At 39.1% G+C, this 17,384-nt stretch overlaps 3 protein-coding genes across 5 annotated transcripts in view; 2 read left to right on the top strand and 1 right to left on the bottom strand.

Annotated features, from left to right (window-relative positions):
- The first annotated feature begins 90 nt into the window (after positions 1–90).
- Positions 91–6,008, top strand: urp1 (urotensin-related peptide 1). The gene is made up of 5 exons (XM_034181764.1): positions 91–277; positions 390–515; positions 1,303–1,343; positions 1,422–1,527; positions 5,008–6,008. The coding sequence occupies exons 1-5, from the start codon at positions 175–177 to the stop codon at positions 5,037–5,039; spliced, it is 408 nt and encodes a 135-aa protein (XP_034037655.1). The 5' UTR covers positions 91–174; the 3' UTR covers positions 5,040–6,008.
- A 2,367-nt stretch (positions 6,009–8,375) lies between these two features.
- clic2 (chloride intracellular channel 2) lies at positions 8,376–16,587 on the bottom strand. Of its 2 annotated transcripts, XM_034181763.1 has the most exons (7): positions 16,481–16,586; positions 16,308–16,362; positions 11,913–12,022; positions 11,296–11,421; positions 10,325–10,425; positions 9,896–10,077; positions 8,376–8,555 (listed from the first exon to the last, which is right to left on the bottom strand). In XM_034181763.1, exons 2-7 carry the CDS (start codon positions 16,359–16,361, stop codon positions 8,394–8,396), a joined length of 735 nt encoding a protein of 244 aa, XP_034037654.1. In that variant the 5' UTR covers position 16,362; positions 16,481–16,586; the 3' UTR covers positions 8,376–8,393. The 2 variants fall into 2 exon arrangements, with proteins under 2 accessions (XP_034037654.1, XP_034037653.1); XM_034181762.1 differs by having other exon boundaries at positions 16,308–16,587.
- Positions 13,809–17,384, top strand: part of si:ch73-335m24.2 (protein eva-1 homolog C) — a 38,224-nt gene continuing 34,648 nt past the window's right edge. For both annotated transcript variants that reach the window (XM_034181760.1, XM_034181759.1), the window contains exon 1: positions 13,809–13,821. The gene's annotated coding sequence lies outside the window, so the exon portion shown is untranslated. The remainder of the gene's footprint in view (positions 13,822–17,384) is intronic.

Raw genomic sequence — 17,384 nt, 5'->3', positions numbered from 1 at the left:
AATTGTGTTTTTGACACCTGGTCCATGGCATCCAAACCATTAAGACAGACACTGGCTGTGATGATAATGTATTGATCAGATGGTGATGGATGGTCACTGAATATATATATATATCTATAAGTGAAGGTCTGAGCCAAGTTCAGGTCTTAGTTCCCATTTGAAGGCAGAAGCACCATGCTGTCTGTTGCACTGATTTACCTCATAGCTGTGATTTGCTCTGCAGCACGGACGTGTGCTTTACCATTATACTCAGAGCCCAACTTAGAACCGCAGGCAGGTAAGAGGAAAATATTTTCTTTTTTGCTTGGTTTTGTCCAGTTACTTGAAATGAAATAACAGTTAATTTTATACCAATTTCTCCAGAGCTAAACCTTGTTTTTCCCCAACAGATTTCATAAAGAACCTTGTATCCGAAGTAGAGAATGGAGGGAATGATTCTGATGGTGAGCAGAGAGAGGTCAATCTTTATCCCCTAATGATGCAGCATAGTGGAGGAAGAGATTACATAAATAAAGGTAACATTTCTGACCTATAAACTTTCAGGGCCCTATCTTGACAAACTGTAGCATCTGCATCCATCTTATTTTTGCTCCTTTTAAAAAGGATTGTAATGTAAGTGCAAAAGAGGGTGCAGGGCACAATGGGGTTGTTTTTATTCTCTTATTGAGTCATGGGCGCGGTTTGGGTACAACATGAAATAATTCATTCACAGCGTCAACTGTCATCCTCTTTAAAAACTAGAGTGCATCAAGAACCTGGCCCACTGTTATTGCTAAACAGATTGAGAGGTTTTCTCATGAGTTGACAGATCTGCACCAACACTTCAGAGTACACCAGCAGAGAGCAGCCACCAGAGCTCCCTGAGGTGAAGCAGTCAGGTGGCATTTCATATTTTTCTATTACTTTCATTGCATTTCATGGTTGTTTTCAATTTATAAGATCCATCTGAGCATTGCACTTAAATGCCATTACAACTGCTCTGGATTTTAGATGTGGTTTTTTGTTATCTATAGCACAGTATCTTATTAACAATACCGCCTCATGATAAAGCACACCTGCATATTGCCTTACTACACCTTATTTTCAGCCAAACATGCCCATGGGTGCATAACTGAGTACAATTCTACTTATTATTTATGTGACGTGGGCACTGAAAATGATAGCTGTGTCGGTTGTATACGAATGTCGCTTGTGTTATGCAGTGCACCGCTTTCAGCTATGTGGAAGATAGGGCCGATAGAGTCAACCCACTGGGTTAAATGTGTTGCTCATTTTAACTGGGTTTCCACTTTTTTTCTGAAGGGGCTAAAGATCCATCAAAAGAAGATAAGTTTGCCAACATGGTAAGGCTGGTGACAGTAATGTTCTCTCAAAAACTGCCCTGTGAATGAGTGCCATGTTGTATGTGTTTGTATAAATAGGTCGAGGACTTCAGAGAAATGGTTTTGAAGCTGGCAGCGGCTGACAGGCTTCGTTCTCAAGGATTCATCAGATCAGAGCAAAACTTGCCAAAGACAAATAAAAGAGGTGAGCAACGGCCGTATGCCACACTTTTGTCTTTAAACTCATTTATGACCCCATTTGGTCATTTAAATGACTTTATTTGCGTTATCATATCTGTACATTTCATTTATCTGTGACAGATATTCTCAAATATTATAATTTATAATGTAATTAATTATTGGTTTTCAATCTTTTTATGCAATAAGGAGTTACAAAAACACATTTTTTATGAACAATATTACATTTATTTTGTCATTCTGTGTGTTTTACTTACAATTTTTTTGTTTCAGTACAGTGGAAAAAAATTACATTTTTAAAAAACTGCATTATTTTTGAGTGAATTATGTATTACAGTATTCTAATATAATTGTAACACCACAACATAGATAAACTGGTGACTCCATAATACTGATCAACAGCAAATTGCAGTGCAGATATTATAGTCAGGGTCTTACTGTCCAGCTGTTGTTACTTCCATGTTTGTGTTTGTTACAAAATTTAAGCAAATGTCTTGTGGCCTATGCTAACGAAGTTGGGCGGAGGTTATGTTTTCATCCCTGTCTGTTTGTGAACAGCCTGTAACCCACAATTTTTCATGCATCGTTATGAAATGTTTTCTGAAGAGTCATATCCTGATAGGCAAGAACTAATTCAATTTTTAAGATCACAGGTTAAAGGTCAAGTCAGGAAAAATCTTGGGAAAATGGAAAAAATCCCTATCCTTTAACATTGAATGAATTTTCAAAAATTCATAACTCTTAAAAAAGACTGAGTTTCTTTCATATTTCAGAGCATTATATAGGATGGTATCCTTACCGAATGACAAAGTTAGATCCAGATCTGATCCAGCGATCAGAGACAGACGTACAGTCATGAAGTGACATGAATGAGAAGCAGTTCGCTCATCTCATTATGTCCACATTTGCTGGCACGTGCTCAGCTGGCCCGCACTCGTGTCCTGCCTGACACGCTTGTCTTGTGGATGGCGCGCAGCAGGACTGACACTGCGCCATGTAAAACAGAGCTCACGTGACTGACGTGACAGTGAGATCACCAGCTGCGTGCACGGGCGCAATTTGGTGGGGGATATGGGGGACATGTCCCCCCCACCTTTTCAACCGGGGGGACAGAATATGGTATGTCCCCCCCACCTTCTGACATATATGTGTGTACTTGAAACATGCTATGCCAGTCTTATGTGCAAACCATGTCAGTCTTATGTGCAAAACCATGCCAGAATAGTATCTTTGTTTCTGCAAGTTTGTATTTTTAGCAGCATTGACTTGTTTACAACACCTGTTTCTTGTTTGTCACATTCGGAATTTTCTAGGACTGCATTTGCCCAGATTTGAAACCAAAAATAGTTGCCTCTAGGGACTAGTGTCTACACATAAGTATCAATGGACCATATGCTAATTTACTAAATTCTGAACGTTAGAAAAGGAAATCAGAAAAGCTATCTGGGACCTCAGAAAGCCCATCTGCAATTATTGCTTGATCTCCAAAATCAGTCTATGCAAGCGAAATCATGTTCAGTATGAGTGTTGTCATTAGTGCCACTTCGAAAATTAAATTCATGATAAGTAATTTATCCTAAACTTATGATCTGTTGTTTTTTCAAACTTATGCAAAAACAAATCTTGAGAAAAAAAAATACAGTATGCAATAGTTAATAATTATTAAGAGCCTGTTCTTTCATATTTATGAATACATTTTACCACATTGCAGTTGTTTTTTTTTAATGAAAACTCAACCTATCATTCTTTTTGAGTTCTACACATGTGGTGATACCTTATTTACACCAGGATGTTAATAAAATCAATGGTGGCTATTCTCAGAATAAAGTACTTATATCCACAGTTTCAAATTGCATAAGTCAAATGGTGTCCACTTTATGGTCTTCTCAAAACATTAAAATTACTGTTCTGGATGCTCAGAATGCATCTGAGCTTATCTAGAAACCGTTGGCTTCTGGGGGCCTAAAGCGGCCCCCAGACCCACGGCCTATGGGCTTCGGCCCTGCGGGCCTCGCACTTTGTCCCCCCCAACTTCTAGTTCTAAATTGCGCCCTTGGCTGCATGTTATGATCTGATGGTCCATTTCAACCAGGGGCAGCTTGTCATCACAATGATATATGTTTTTATTTATGTCCACGTGATGACAAACAGACACATGCGTCACAGTGGGCAGTTGTTAGTCCATATCCGTCCAAACACAGTATGTGTTGTCCAGCTGGGATGTCCAGAACGACAGATCTCCACAGCTGCTTCTGTCGGCGGACACACCTCCTGTCAGTTCAGTGCACACACCAAAGCCACACTCGTGGGGCACTTAGACAAATTTCACTGCCAGCACGACAGTGATTGTCTGCTGACTGTTGTCGTGTTAATAGCATGAATGGCCACACATTTTCTAAGTGCCAAACAAGCGGTGTTAGATGTTTGTGCGTGTCACCTGGAATTTGGCTGACACTTGCCACGAGAGGCTTCGATGTGCTCGTGCAGCACACACTCTGTCTTTCAGCCACTGGTGTGTGCAAATAGTTGTAGCAACAGGTGTATGAGGCAGCTGTGATTTTACACGTTTTGCACAAGATTCCTGCTTCATGTGCACTTTATGCGCAAATCGACCAAATTCGCACTATGTGTGAAGAGGCCCTTAATTTTGTAAGTTAGTTAGTTAGTTTGTAAGTTAACTTAAGTTCAAACAACTTAATTAATTTAGATGCTACCAATTGAACCAACTTTTTAAGTTGGTTCTTTTTTCAGTGAAGTCATTTGTAGACATGGGCCTTCTATTTTCAGAGCCCATAAGTGATGCAAGGACACACCTGGTATCAAACTCTAGTCTATATGAACCCAACTGCCACCTGACATTAGAAATGGCTCAAAACACACATTTTTACTCTGGCTTTCCTCGCATTATAATTGTCTTATCTTGTTATATCTATAATTTAATTGTTGTTTCTTGATGTCAGTTGAGTTTAAATTGTTGATTTGTAAGTGTACTTTTTGTTATTATTTTCTTATGGACTATGTACATCACTTTGGTCAGTGTGAACTCAGCTGTGTTTAAATGTGCTATACGAATAAATATGACTTACTTACTTACTGGGAGTCCAACTCCTAACCCACAGATCCACCTGCTCTGCAAGGTTAGTAATGGCCAAAAATTATTACCTCTACCATCTGACAAAGGAATGGTTTTACACATGGGTCTCTACAATAGTGAACAGCATATGTGGAGATATTTGTGATGAGGACAGCTTTTGCGTTAAGGGAAGGGGAATTACATCCAGATCTTCCTCAAAATTCAACAGCTACCATCTCTGCATAAAATTTTGTCAAAATCTGCCCTCTATTTTTTGAGTTATCATTTACACAAGCAGACCGATAGGGGGAGAAACATAACCTCCACCCCTCCTTCAGAGCTCATCAAGAAATAATTTTAATTGATGTTTTGTCCAGTGTTGCTTTTAATTTGTTCTTTTTGTTTCCCTGACAGCGTGTTTTTGGAAATACTGTGTGACCAAATAGAGTGCAGGAGCAGAAGCACGGGCATGAACTGGACGTGGCTTTTTTGGGGGAAATGCCTTCACTCACAGCTGCCACCTTTGTTTCCCCAAACACTAAATTAAAGAACTATGACAGAAAATATATTTTTAAAGTTGTAAAATTTTCTCTCTTTTTTTTTTGGTTGCCGTTGTAAATAAACATGAATAACAGAAGTGGTGATTTCTTTGATATAACTTGATGTTCACACAAACGTCTGCATGTTGATTTGGCACAAGTTTTATGCTGGATACCCTTCCTGACACAACTCCACGTTACATGGAGAAATGTGGCAGGGGCGGGGTTTGAACCAGGAACCTTCACATAGACAACATAATACATTTCATATTTGCACAAAAAAGATACAGGTGTGACATCCTTAGCATTAAAAATATATTGAAAGTAGCAGCTAACACCAACATAATGATTTTGTTTTGTGTTGTACACAGTGAAAGATTGTAAAATATTTACACTATAAATATAAAAATCTTAATAATTTCAACTGTAATTGCACATTAGGCCTTAAGGTGGCATAAAAGCATCCTTGTCTTTATCTGACTATGGAGCAGATAGCCAGTAAAACATATTATTATGTTTTGGGGATTTTAAAGTAGCTGTCAATTTGTTCTTATAGGATTTGGCATCCCCTGATCCCCTAGATAAAAGTTATTCATCAAACATCTTAACTCTAAGAAGAGCTCCAAATGTGAAAAACTGTTAGGAGTCGTGAGGAGGACTTTTAAAAGCTCTAGGAGTTTTTTCAGCAGAGGAGAAAGTGCAATAAACAACGGATAACAGTCAGTTAATGAAGCTCTGCAAGTTACATCATGCAGGGATCATGTTTGTGTCCAATCTCATTAAAGATGCACTTACATCTCTAAGACAGTGCAAAAATGCCATGACGCCAGACATGAAAGTAATCACTACATTAAGATTAACATTTTGCCAACTGGACAAAATGCAGCTATGCAGTTGTGATGATTGGGGTCTGTCACAAACTGCTATAAGCAGAGGGATCACACAAACAAAAGGCATCCGGGGGCTGATGGACAGCCTGCGTTCTCTACCACAATATAAATGTACAATAAATATACATATGCCTGTAATGATGTTTTTGACTATGTTTGCCCTTTTCATATGACTGCTCATTACGCATTAGATCATCAATATCAACATGTTTTCCATGACCTTGACTTTGACCTTTGTAAATTTACCCATATTGTAGTAATAGAGGATTATTTTTTACTTATCTTGATCAAACTACTCCAAAATCCAATCACCTCAAGGTATCTATCTGAGCAATATTCCCACCAAGTCTGAAGGAAATCCTTCCAGCCATTTTTTGTTTATCTTGCCTACAGACACACTGATATACACAGACACCCCAATGAAAACAATACGCTGCTTGCAGTTCTAGGGTAATTTCAACACTTTAAGAACCTCATACTGTGTCGCAGTTCATTTCCTTTTCAATGGACTGTCACACCTTGCAGACTCATAAAACAGTATTTTTGAATATGACAAGCTTGTCAGAGTATTTGATGGAACACACGTCCAAATTATTGCTCCATAAGTAGATAAAGACATTTATGTAAATAGAAAGCGGTACCACAACATAAATGTTTTTCTCGTTAGTCGCAAATACATTAAGTACAAAATTAACAGCAAGGTAAATCAAACGTAAATAAAATATAGCTATATATATATATATATATATATATATATATATATATATATATATATATATATATATATATATATATATATATACGAGGTCTATTAGAAAAGTATCCGACCTTATTATTTTTTTCAAAAACCATATGGATTTGAATCACGTGTGATTACATCAGACATGCTTGAACCCTCGTGGGCATGCGAGAGTTTTTTCACGCCTGTCGGTTACGTCATTCGCCTGTGGGCAGTCTTTGAGTGAGGAGTCGTACACCCGCTCGTCGATTTTTTTCATTGTTTAGGAATGGCTCAGAGACTGTTGCTTTGACACCATTCAATAAATTCAGCTGGTTTTCGGTAAAAATTTTAACTTTTGATGAGAGATTTTGGTCTGGTAGTGTCGCTTTAAGGACGGTCCACGGCGCCTGACGGCGATCTGCGCTTCGAGGCGGCAGCGTCTCGCCATTTCAAGTTGAAAACTTCCACATTTCAGGCTCTGTTGACGCAGTAAGTCGTCAGAGAACAGAGAACTTTCAGAAGAAGTCGGCATGAGGAGTTTATTCGGACATTCCATTGTTAACGGTCATTTTGTAATGAAAGAACGTGCGGGCAGAGTCGCATGTCGGGCTGGACCCGACCGCGGGGGGTCGCGGCAGGAAAAACACCTCCGTTGGAAATCTTAACGGGCAAGTTGGAACATGCCCAAGCTGTTAAACAATTTCTCAGTTACTCACTTGTTGAAAGCCATTAAAAGCCGCCTGAATTCTACAAATGGTTTTCAACACGGAGGTGTTTTTCCTGTCGCGGCGCACACAGATTTGCCGAGTCGTCACGGAAAGGACTCGGCGAATTTGCGCGTACGTCTTTCATTAAAAAATGTCCTTAAACAGTGGAATGTCTGCATAAATTCCTCATGCCGGCCTCTTCTGAATCTTCTCTGTTCTCTCACAATGTCCTGGGTGAATTAAGCCTTAAATTAGGATGTTTTCAGCTCAAAACAGGCCGATGACAGCGCCTGGAAGTGCTGCAGGACGTCCCGCTCCGTGGGAAGTCCTTACACCGACAGAAACACCCCATAATCTCTCATCAGCCGTTAAACTTTTCACAACAAACCAGCTTAATTTCTCGAATAGTGTCCACTCGGATATTCCTCACAGGTCCAGAAAAAGTTTTGATAAAGCAACGCGCGCCGTCTCGAGCAGCGTGTGAAACAAAGGAATTCAGCTGAGAGGGCGGGACCACATCTCACTCAAGGCCTGCCCACAGGGAAATGACGTCACCGACACGCGTGAAAAAACTCACGCATGCGCACGAGGGTTCAAGCATGATTGGTGTAATCGCATGTCATTCAAATCCATATAGTTAAAAAAAAAAATAAAAGGGTCGGTTTATTATCTAAGAGACCTCGTATATATATATATAAATGTGTGTGTCTCTGTGATTATCCATGTGATTATCGTAAAAAAGATGCAGAAATAAATCTGTTATTTCAAAATAAAGGCTTATAATATATGTTGTGTGTATGTGTGTGTTTTTTCTTGAACAACCAGTCACAGTCTTTAAAAGAATGCGTCACACGTATTAACATGGTCACCCTCAGTCTTTATGAATACAGGCCCAGTTCTTTATATACGTAAAAGGGGACCTGAATTCCACAGAATGAAAGGTTTATTTCCTCTTGTTGACCACACTAAAATAAGCCTTCTCAATTTCAATGTCAGCTGGACACGTCTGCTTAAACTCCTCTCTGGCGTAGGCATTTTTTAGATAACGCCACACGCCCGTGAAGTGGGCTGGAATGTCAAAGTCACAGTGCTTCTTGGCAGCAACCTACAATGAGAGGGAGAGAGTGTCAAAGTTTAATTTATTGGTGGATTTAATCAAACATCAAATATCTCTTGAAATTGTGAAACGTCCAGTCAAAATCATTGTGGTGTTCTGTTTGATGTGTTATGAGTGGGTGGTTGCTTTGATTTTCCGGTCTATGGCGCATAGGAAGTCCTTCAAAAACGCCCTTATAAACTACCATTTTTTTGTGAACTGGAAGATCAGACATGTTACTGATCACAAGAGGCGGCCAGAGATCATGATTGTCAAAGAGCTGAAAATGTGAAGGTAAACAAAATTATTACTGGCAACTCACCACTAAATGGCACTAAATCCTACACACTGTAGCTTGTCTCAGTTACTGCATATTGTATCCAGTTGTACACTTTCACCAACTTTTACACGATATAACTCCCAGTCTGCACCAATTAAATCCGATTACTCACATTTTGTGGGTCCCGATGTATCCCAACATTATGAATTTAAGAAGAAGAAGAAGGACCTTTATTGTCATTGTACATACATACAACAAACCTTTCCTCTGCATTTAACCATCCTAATTACAGTTAGACACAATCCAACCACTAGGAGCAGTGGGCAGCCACAGTCCGGCGCCTGGGGACCAACTCAAGATGTAGAGACGCTGCCTTGGTCAGGGGTAGAGAAAGGAGCAGACCTTAAATAAGCATGTTTATGAGTTTGCTCACAAAGTTCTATCACTCTACTTTTAACAGACTGTACCTGTTTTCAGACTCCATTTGGGTATTTGATTTTTTTCCACCAAAAACGTAGACTATCAGGTCTAAAAAATCAGCAGTGTGATATCACCTTCAGACCAGGTGGTTGTTGATCTGTGGCACAATGACTTTCTCCTGCCTCGTGGTAGCATTGCACCTGACTACATCTCACTTCAAGACCAACATGCCCAGGTGGGCGCGAGCATGAAAATGAGGACTGTATTGGTTGGAAACGAGGAGTGATGCTTTCCCTGCTTTCCACTGGGTATAAGATAGAATGTTACAATAACACTGAGAGTGAAAATCAACTGAGAGATTTTAGCACTCTTGGTTTTGCTGTGCAGTAACCAGATGTTGCAGGTGTCATTTGCTTCAGTATGATCTATTTCAGGCATGGGCAGCAGTATGCCATATAATGGTCTAATAATGCATATTTCCTCACAAATGCAACAACAGCAACAACTGCTAAGGTGATTGGCTCCATCAAACATGTGCAGACTATTGTCCATCCCTGGTCTTGGGACTGGTTCTTGTTTCTTGTGTACTGGAGACTTATGTTATAGCAGAGGCTACACGACAATGACAAGAACAGATACATGGTCTCACCCTAATAACGTGCAGTTTGGGTAGTAAGTTGCAGTCAGCCAGTGTGAGCCGATTGCCATCCAGATACATCCTGTTGGAGGTGATGATGTTTTCCCTTGAGTTGTGGTCTATCTCTTCAGGGAGGGGGGTGTTCAGGTAGTCATCCAGGCGCTTGAACTCCCGCAGCAGGTTTTTCTCTTGCACTAAAACAGAAACATGCAATTTACCATCTGCAACATTCCCAGAACCATTCAATTCCCAAACCAAATAAACTGTCTTACATGTCTTTCTCCCTATAGCTCCCAAATAACTGCCCTGTGTTAAAGTGTGATCTAATAAAGGCACAAAATGCCTTTAAAACACTGGCAGATTTGCATTAAATGCTCATTTGACCTTAATCTTGCAAATTTCTAATATTATGTTTGATACATTGCAAGAAAACCAGCTTACAGGCATTGTTTGGGCTGTTTTTGATAAAAGCAGAGAACTTTGCAAAAATGTCAGCGCCAACATTGAAGGACTCTTTGTTCAGTGGGCTGAGATGAGGGTACCTGCAGAGGAGAAAGGAGAAGCTTGAAGGTTTAATCTGAATAAAGTTTAAAACAGTTGCAGTTCATAGAATTTTGTGCATTTCACCCCTGTGTCTTTAGATGGTATAAAAACTAGATCAGAAATCCCTGGGTGTACCCTGCAGTAATTCTTACATTTATTTTGACTTCTTTTTCACTATAGACAGTATGAACCCAAGATATTTCATGTTGCCAAACCCCTGTACAAATGGAAAAATATATAACTTCAGCTTCCTGCTTCACCTCAGGGAGCTTTGGTGGCTACCAGACAGTTATGGGCTGCGTTTTTATACGTTTCACACAGACCCGTTAACTCATCAAAAAACCTCTCACTTGAGTCTGTCATCTAAATAACAATGCATCATCTTACAGCATGCACCGGCTATTAAAGGAAATTAGATATATTAATCTCATTGGTTTATGTACAGAACACACCCATGATAAACGATGTGACTACATAGAACCGCTTCACGCACACCAGTTTATTCACCCTGTAAACAGCAAAGTGGAGTTGTACATTACCGAAATAGATGCACTAATTGCTGACCTTTCACCATAGCTAATCAAGATAGGGCCCCTGGTGATCTATATTAACATGAAAAAAGTGGGTATGGCCCCTTTAAAAGAACCAACAACAAAACTCTCCTGCTATAAAAGTAGTAGAAGCCTTCTAAAAAATTGATATACAGATTTCAGTTTATGTCATGACAGTTTTATTCTTATTTATTCACTGGTAGCTTATGTATTATATGACATCCCGCAGTATATTTTATTGTAATTTTTTGGCAGAACCTTTGCCCTCTTTCATATTCCATCAATTTGCATTTATGGTAGTTACTAAGCATGCAATACCTGGGAGGGGCCAATGTTTGTTCAAGAAACTCCTCAATCTTAATGAAGTCTGTTTTGAGGGTGCCGTTGTAGAGGAGGAAGGGAGGGTTTGTTCCAGGAGCCAGGTCTTTGAGCTCTGCTGGTTTCCTTCAGAGAAAAGACAGAGAGGAACGGTGTCAGGAAAGGATATCTGGTTTGGACATATTCAGTTCCACAATCACACAGAATATGTTATCATGCATGTCCAGACAGCATTGTGATTATCGATATTGAGGCTGTTTAAATCTAACATGTCATTCTGGATTAATGGTTACCCCCCCGCTCTGTGTGTGTGTGTGTTCTGAATCATTCAATTCTCAGCATCCTTTCAAAGGTTCCTGATCTTATTTACTCAGCGGTAATGACCCTGAGAAATCTGCACAATAAAAGCTCAATAATAGATGTGTTTGAAAGCAACACAGAGCTCTTTGTACACTTTGGAGTCATGGGCTCCTCCTGCTACCTGTGCAAAACAGACTCAGCAAAATCAGAAATGCTTTCTGTGACATGATCTCAGTCAATTTGTAACAGAAGCCTGTGCGAAAGCCCTTTTCGACCAGATGCTCAGGAAGTGTTTTTGCCTGAGAAGGAGCGCTTACTTCCTCATATCAACAGTCGTCACTGTGAACTTGACTCCTTTCAGCCACAGCACCATGAAGAGCCGCTGGCAGAAGGGGCAGTTCCCCACGTTCTCCCCGTCATGTCCAGCCTGAAAAACAAAAAGACAAAAAACGTAAACTGATTTCCTTTATGATGCAGAGTTCATGGAGCAGTCACAGTCGCTCTCATCATGCAGTGGCTTTGGAAATGAAAAGCATTGCTTGGATAATTACAGGTCGTGACCTGCACGGAGGGGAAAACCCAGGCATTGTGTTTTAGCAATGAAGATAACCGACACTCTCCCATTATGTGCACCATCTGTGCACTCTCACACATTACATCACTGTCGTCTGAATGTCTCAGCTTTAGTAGTGTGTGACTCGCCGACTATTTCATTGACAACTGATGTACCAAAACAAACAAACAAAATCTTATTTCTAGTGTGCCATCTTCTATCTGTCTATGCTTCTGCTAACATTATGCCATATTATCTCAGAAAGCGTAGGTCCTGACGTACAATGACAGTTGCTATCATACGGAGCCCTGTTAGGATTAGGTGTGGAAAAAATAAAACTGTGGCTTCAGATTTCTAATTTGTGGGTACAGTTTTTTATTTTTCCACACCTGACTCTTCCAGGGCTCTGTACTGTCAAAATCTTAGTTAGGTGTAAGCTGTGTTTGTTAGTCGAAGGTCCAAGCAGGTTTTTCAGTACCAATTAAGGTGATGAAACAACACTTACAATTCAGCCTCAGTGTACCATGGTCTACACAAGAATGTATGATAACCATCTCAGGATGGTAGTTATAGCCAAGTAGGGGTCAATGAAGAATTACACAGAGGTCAAAATGTAAAAATGCTCCAATCATGTTAAAAAACTACACCACATTATTTGTCTGAACATAACTATTCCAAAAAGGTATAGTTTGGACTATCTATGAATGAATGTTCTGGAGTTATGGGGTAAAAACAGCAAAAATGGTGACAAAGGTCAGTTTCAGTTTGTACAGGGGTCAAAAGTTAAAGTTGCTTCAATTTCAGTAAAAAATGATGCAGATTATTTGTTGGGTTAATGGGGTTCTAAAAAGGAATAGTTTAGACCATCTGTCATGCTTAGTTATCATGTTACACAGTAACATATGTCACATGTCATAGAATCGACTTTGTTTGACCTTGACTTTGGAGACCAAATATCCAACACTGTCAAAACTATTCCATTTATTAATCCTTTTACTGCAACCAATAATTTGCATCATTTGCATAATTTGCAACAGCGCCAAATTTTCATACTAATTAGCTTGTTAGCATCAGTGGTTACTAAAATGAGCTAAATGTTAGCATGTGAGCATGCCATGGTTAACATTTATTTTGTAATTTTGATTTTAAATCCATTAATGTCATTAGAATTTAAAGGTGTTTGTTTCCGAAGCAAGGTTTCCGGTTCAAGACCACCTGTGCTCATTCTCCATGTAATTGAGTTGCAACAGGAAACACATCTGGCGTAAAACTTGTGCCAAGTCAACATACACATCTGCTATGTTGACCACGACCACAAATGGCAAAGCAGAAAGAACTTATTAGTTAGGTAATGTCGGGTAAGGCAAATGTTAATGTACGCTAGCTAATGTTATTTAATTAAACTTTAAATTATGGCAAAAATTACAAGCTAGCTAACTTTAGCATTCATTTGTAAACACGTCACACCGTTGAATTCTGAATACCTCTGCAGGCAAGAAATTAAAGTAAATTAAATTAAAGAAGATTCTTACATCAACCTATGACAGTGTGCTTTCATTTGTACCACATACAGGATCATTCTGTCTTTTGTGAGTACACATAACGTGACATATCTCTGCAGTGGTGTGTGCACACAAAATCATTGGAAGATGATGTTGTGCTTTTTACTCCAAGTTATGTTATTTCCTTGAATAGTCAAGCAAAAATATGCTGAACAAAAGTTAATGATAGCTGCAATTTTTCTTGTTGACAGTCCCCTAAGCTTGGCCTGTTTTAGGACAGCCATATTCCCCCAAGATCTGAATCATTAACATTAACAAAATGTGAATAGAATACATGTAGAGGAAAACACAAACCAGAACTCTTCCAACTATTTCATGTGTCATGCTCCAGCCCATGATGGGCTCCTGTCTTTAGTTGTGGGTTCTCTTTATCCTCCAGGTTCTGAATCTTCAGTGGTTTTATTCATGTCTTGTTATGGCCATGCTTATGGTTCTTATCTATCTTATCTATATCTTTGGTTTTGTTTCTATTTCATCCTCCTTGTATTTGTTCACACTTAGTCACTTTAGTCTTAGTTTATTCTGCTTATCACATCTGCTTATCACCGGATGTGTTTATTCTCTGTTCTGTCTTGCTTTGTCACTTTATTTCCTTGTTACTTTTCATCCTTTAGCCAATGTTCAGTTCTGTTCTAGTTTTGTTCAGTCAGTTTGTGTTTTTGACCTTTAGTTTATCACTTGTTTATTTTGCTCATCTCACTTGTGATTTCAGTTATGCTATAATGTCGGATTTTGTTTTCAGTTCTCATGTAGTCTTTCGTTTATACTTATTATATTTTGGCCCACTTTTAGTTCTCATGTTCATGCTCGGTCCTGGTCCAGTTCATAGGCTTTGTCTCTCTCTTGGTTTCTGTCTGCTCTGTGTCTTCATCCACTTCCGCTCTTGCACCTGCTCACGTGTCTTTGTCTCTTTCATCACTCTACTCTGTTTTCCTGCCTTCACTATCTTGCACCTTCCATAATCTTTGTTCACTAGTCACGCCCCCTTCCAGAACTTTCACTGACACCTGTGTCTTCTTCCACTAATTACACCACTAGTTATTTAAGCCCTCATAGTCTCACAGCTCACTGCCAGATTGTTGAATGTATTTCTCTTTCCAGTCCTCATGTCCTGTCTTGTTTTGCTTTCTGATCAGCCTGCCGGTATTTGACCTTGTTTTGTCTTCGACCACGTTTTTTTGTCTCTGCCTCTGATTGCCACCACGCCATGTATTTTGTCCTCAGCCTATTTGTTCGACCAAGCCTCAGCCTTACGCCTGTCTGTGCCTTTGCTTCGCTGCTGGACTGCCTGTGTATTGAATCCCTGCTTGTTTCTTCCATTAAACCCTATTCTAACTGCCTTCGCTGTGAGAGTTTGCATTTGTGTCCACCCGATTTGTGCCACGCCCTGATATCATGTGCATTCACCGTTGCATAGCTTTAGAATTAAAATGAGCCAGAGTGAGGCAGGCAGAGGAGACCTTCACCAAACTTGAAGAATTAATATGGTCCACTTTAGGGACGTCAGAAATTGTATAAGATTCTTCCAGCAAGTAAAACATACATATTTCAACAACTGATGACAGTTTGATAACCATTTTTCTCCCTATATTGGAATGTCCAGGTCTTAATTGGGGGGGGGGGGGTCAGATCCTCCTAGTACCCCCATTATTCTAACCACATTGCAGTTTTAACCTTGATGTCAAATTATTTATGATACAGCTTTCTTTCAGCTCTAATGGAGCATTTTGTCAAAAACGTTTTTGTGTTACATGGCAGCAATCTAAAAAAAAAAAAAAAAATCACCAATTGCATCAGTAACCACTGTGGCTATAGCCTCAAACACCTCAAGCGTCTATTTACTCCACTGAAATGGTTTCCTCAAAATCATCAAAGTTGACTGAAATGACCCCTTGTTGAATTTCACCAATACAGAAGGAAATTGGTTTTGTCTGTTGAACATTTTGACACCAAAATCAACAGTTTGGGCAGCAGTGTACAGTTTAGTGGGTGGTGCAATGGAGCAAACAGCTATCTGGTTGACCTAATATCATGTGTTGAATGATCTAATCCTGAGTGTTACTTTGTTAAAGTATCAATACTGTTATATCTTGTTGTCGAGGGACTTTCACATTTCAGAACAGCATTAAGAGTATCATTGAAAAGGCTTTTTGCACATGTATGGTGAACAAAGGCATTGTGACGATTGTTGAAGTTTGTTTTTGTTTTTGTTATCTATTTGATTATGAAGCAGGAGATAGCTGACTATTTATTTCTTGATAGGAGTGATGTTTATGAGTATAAGTGGGTGTGTCTGATTCAAGCTCGGGGCCATGTCGCCCTGCGGGCTCTGAGCTCGTTCTGGATGTGTGTTGATAAGGTCGACTCCATAAGAGTTTACTGATAAATAAAAAAAGTGCCCTGACTCTCATCAAGTTAAAAACACTTTGACATCTACAGCACATGCTGTTGTAGAAGGTGCACCTGATTGATGTATGCAGTGACTATTTTTTTTGCAAACTTGCATTCTACATATTTTTGACAGCTCATTTTGGTGTAGTTGAATTTATTCTGACTGAAGCGGAGTCTCAAAAGAGAAAATACAAAAAAGGACAAACCTTTATAAACAACTCGATGTTCGGCTCCATATCAGGGTTCTGTCGCAGTGCCATCCTGTCCAAAAAAAAAATATATAAAAAAAACCTAAAAACAAAGTTCCAGCTCTGGATTTCTCCAAAACCTTTTACTCAGAAGTTGAAATAAATAAATAAATAAATAAAAAGACAAACACAGAGCTGGGTGGAAAGTCTCAACGGTGTCCTTGTAGAAAATCTGCTGTGGTTTGAAGTGTCTTTGTGGTTGTGGATGTTACGAGGAGGTTCTGAATGTACTTTACAAATTTGGTGCAGAAGGAGGAACCAGAGAATGGGCGGGGAGCACCCTCTTATATAGCCAATGACAAAATCTATGAGCTTAAAATAGATCTGTGTGTATAGTGCAAGAGGCACGGAAAAGGAACGACGTGACTCAAGACGCATACATTCAGACAAATTTATGTGAAACATTCACAATTCAGAAAAACAGGCAGTTAAATAAGGATGACATCACAGATTAGGAGGATGTTTCACCAGAAGTCTTTTAAAAGAAACCCACACTGTTTAGTGACAAAGAGCAAGAGTAAACATGTATGATGTAATTATGACACAGAAGGAAGCCTTCATTATTATAATGTACTGTTTCTTTGCTTTGGTCACTGGAATGAAGTGACTGAAGGTGCAGCACGCTGATCAGTGTGTTTGTGCAGCTGCATTTAAAAGTCTGGAAAGCATCAGGCTTTTATAATGACATTTTTATTTTATGATATCACAATTTACTTTTAAATCACTTTTAAACTTTTAAATCACAGTGAAAGCAAATCACGCCATGAGTTAAATAAACCATATGAGTGATTTATTTAAAAATGAAGGCCTTATTTCATGTCAAATTAATAAAAGTGCCAAAAAAAACAAAACAAAACAAAACAAAAAAAAAAACAAACAAAACAACAACAACAAAAAACAACAAATGTTGGTTTTTACACATGTAGCACTGTGCAAGGACAAATTTCCTCTCAGGGACAATAAAGTTTTTTCTATTCTATTCTATTCTATTCTATTCTATTCTATTCTATTCTATTCTATTCTATTCTAAATCCA

Source organism: Thalassophryne amazonica, chromosome 11 (genome assembly GCF_902500255.1).
Source record: "Thalassophryne amazonica chromosome 11, fThaAma1.1, whole genome shotgun sequence".
In the NCBI taxonomy this organism is placed as follows: domain Eukaryota; kingdom Metazoa; phylum Chordata; class Actinopteri; order Batrachoidiformes; family Batrachoididae; genus Thalassophryne; species Thalassophryne amazonica.
Note: the sequence above shows the minus strand (reverse complement) of the source record. Positions and strands in the feature narration are given on the sequence as shown.

Coding starts and splice junctions, on each gene's coding strand:
- urp1 (XM_034181764.1), top strand. CDS start 175: ATGCTGTCTGTTGCACTGATTTACCTCATAGCTGTGATTTGCTCTGCA. Junction 516..1,302: donor AAGAGATTACATAAATAAAG/GTAACATTTCTG, acceptor TTTTTTCTGAAG/GGGCTAAAGATCCATCAAAA. Junction 1,344..1,421: donor AAGATAAGTTTGCCAACATG/GTAAGGCTGGTG, acceptor TTGTATAAATAG/GTCGAGGACTTCAGAGAAAT.
- clic2 (XM_034181762.1), bottom strand. CDS start 16,361: ATGGCACTGCGACAGAACCCTGATATGGAGCCGAACATCGAGTTGTTT. Junction 12,023..16,307: donor ACATCGAGTTGTTTATAAAG/GTTTGTCCTTTT, acceptor TTTGTTTTTCAG/GCTGGACATGACGGGGAGAA. Junction 8,556..9,895: donor CCAAACTGCACGTTATTAGG/GTGAGACCATGT, acceptor CTCTCATTGTAG/GTTGCTGCCAAGAAGCACTG.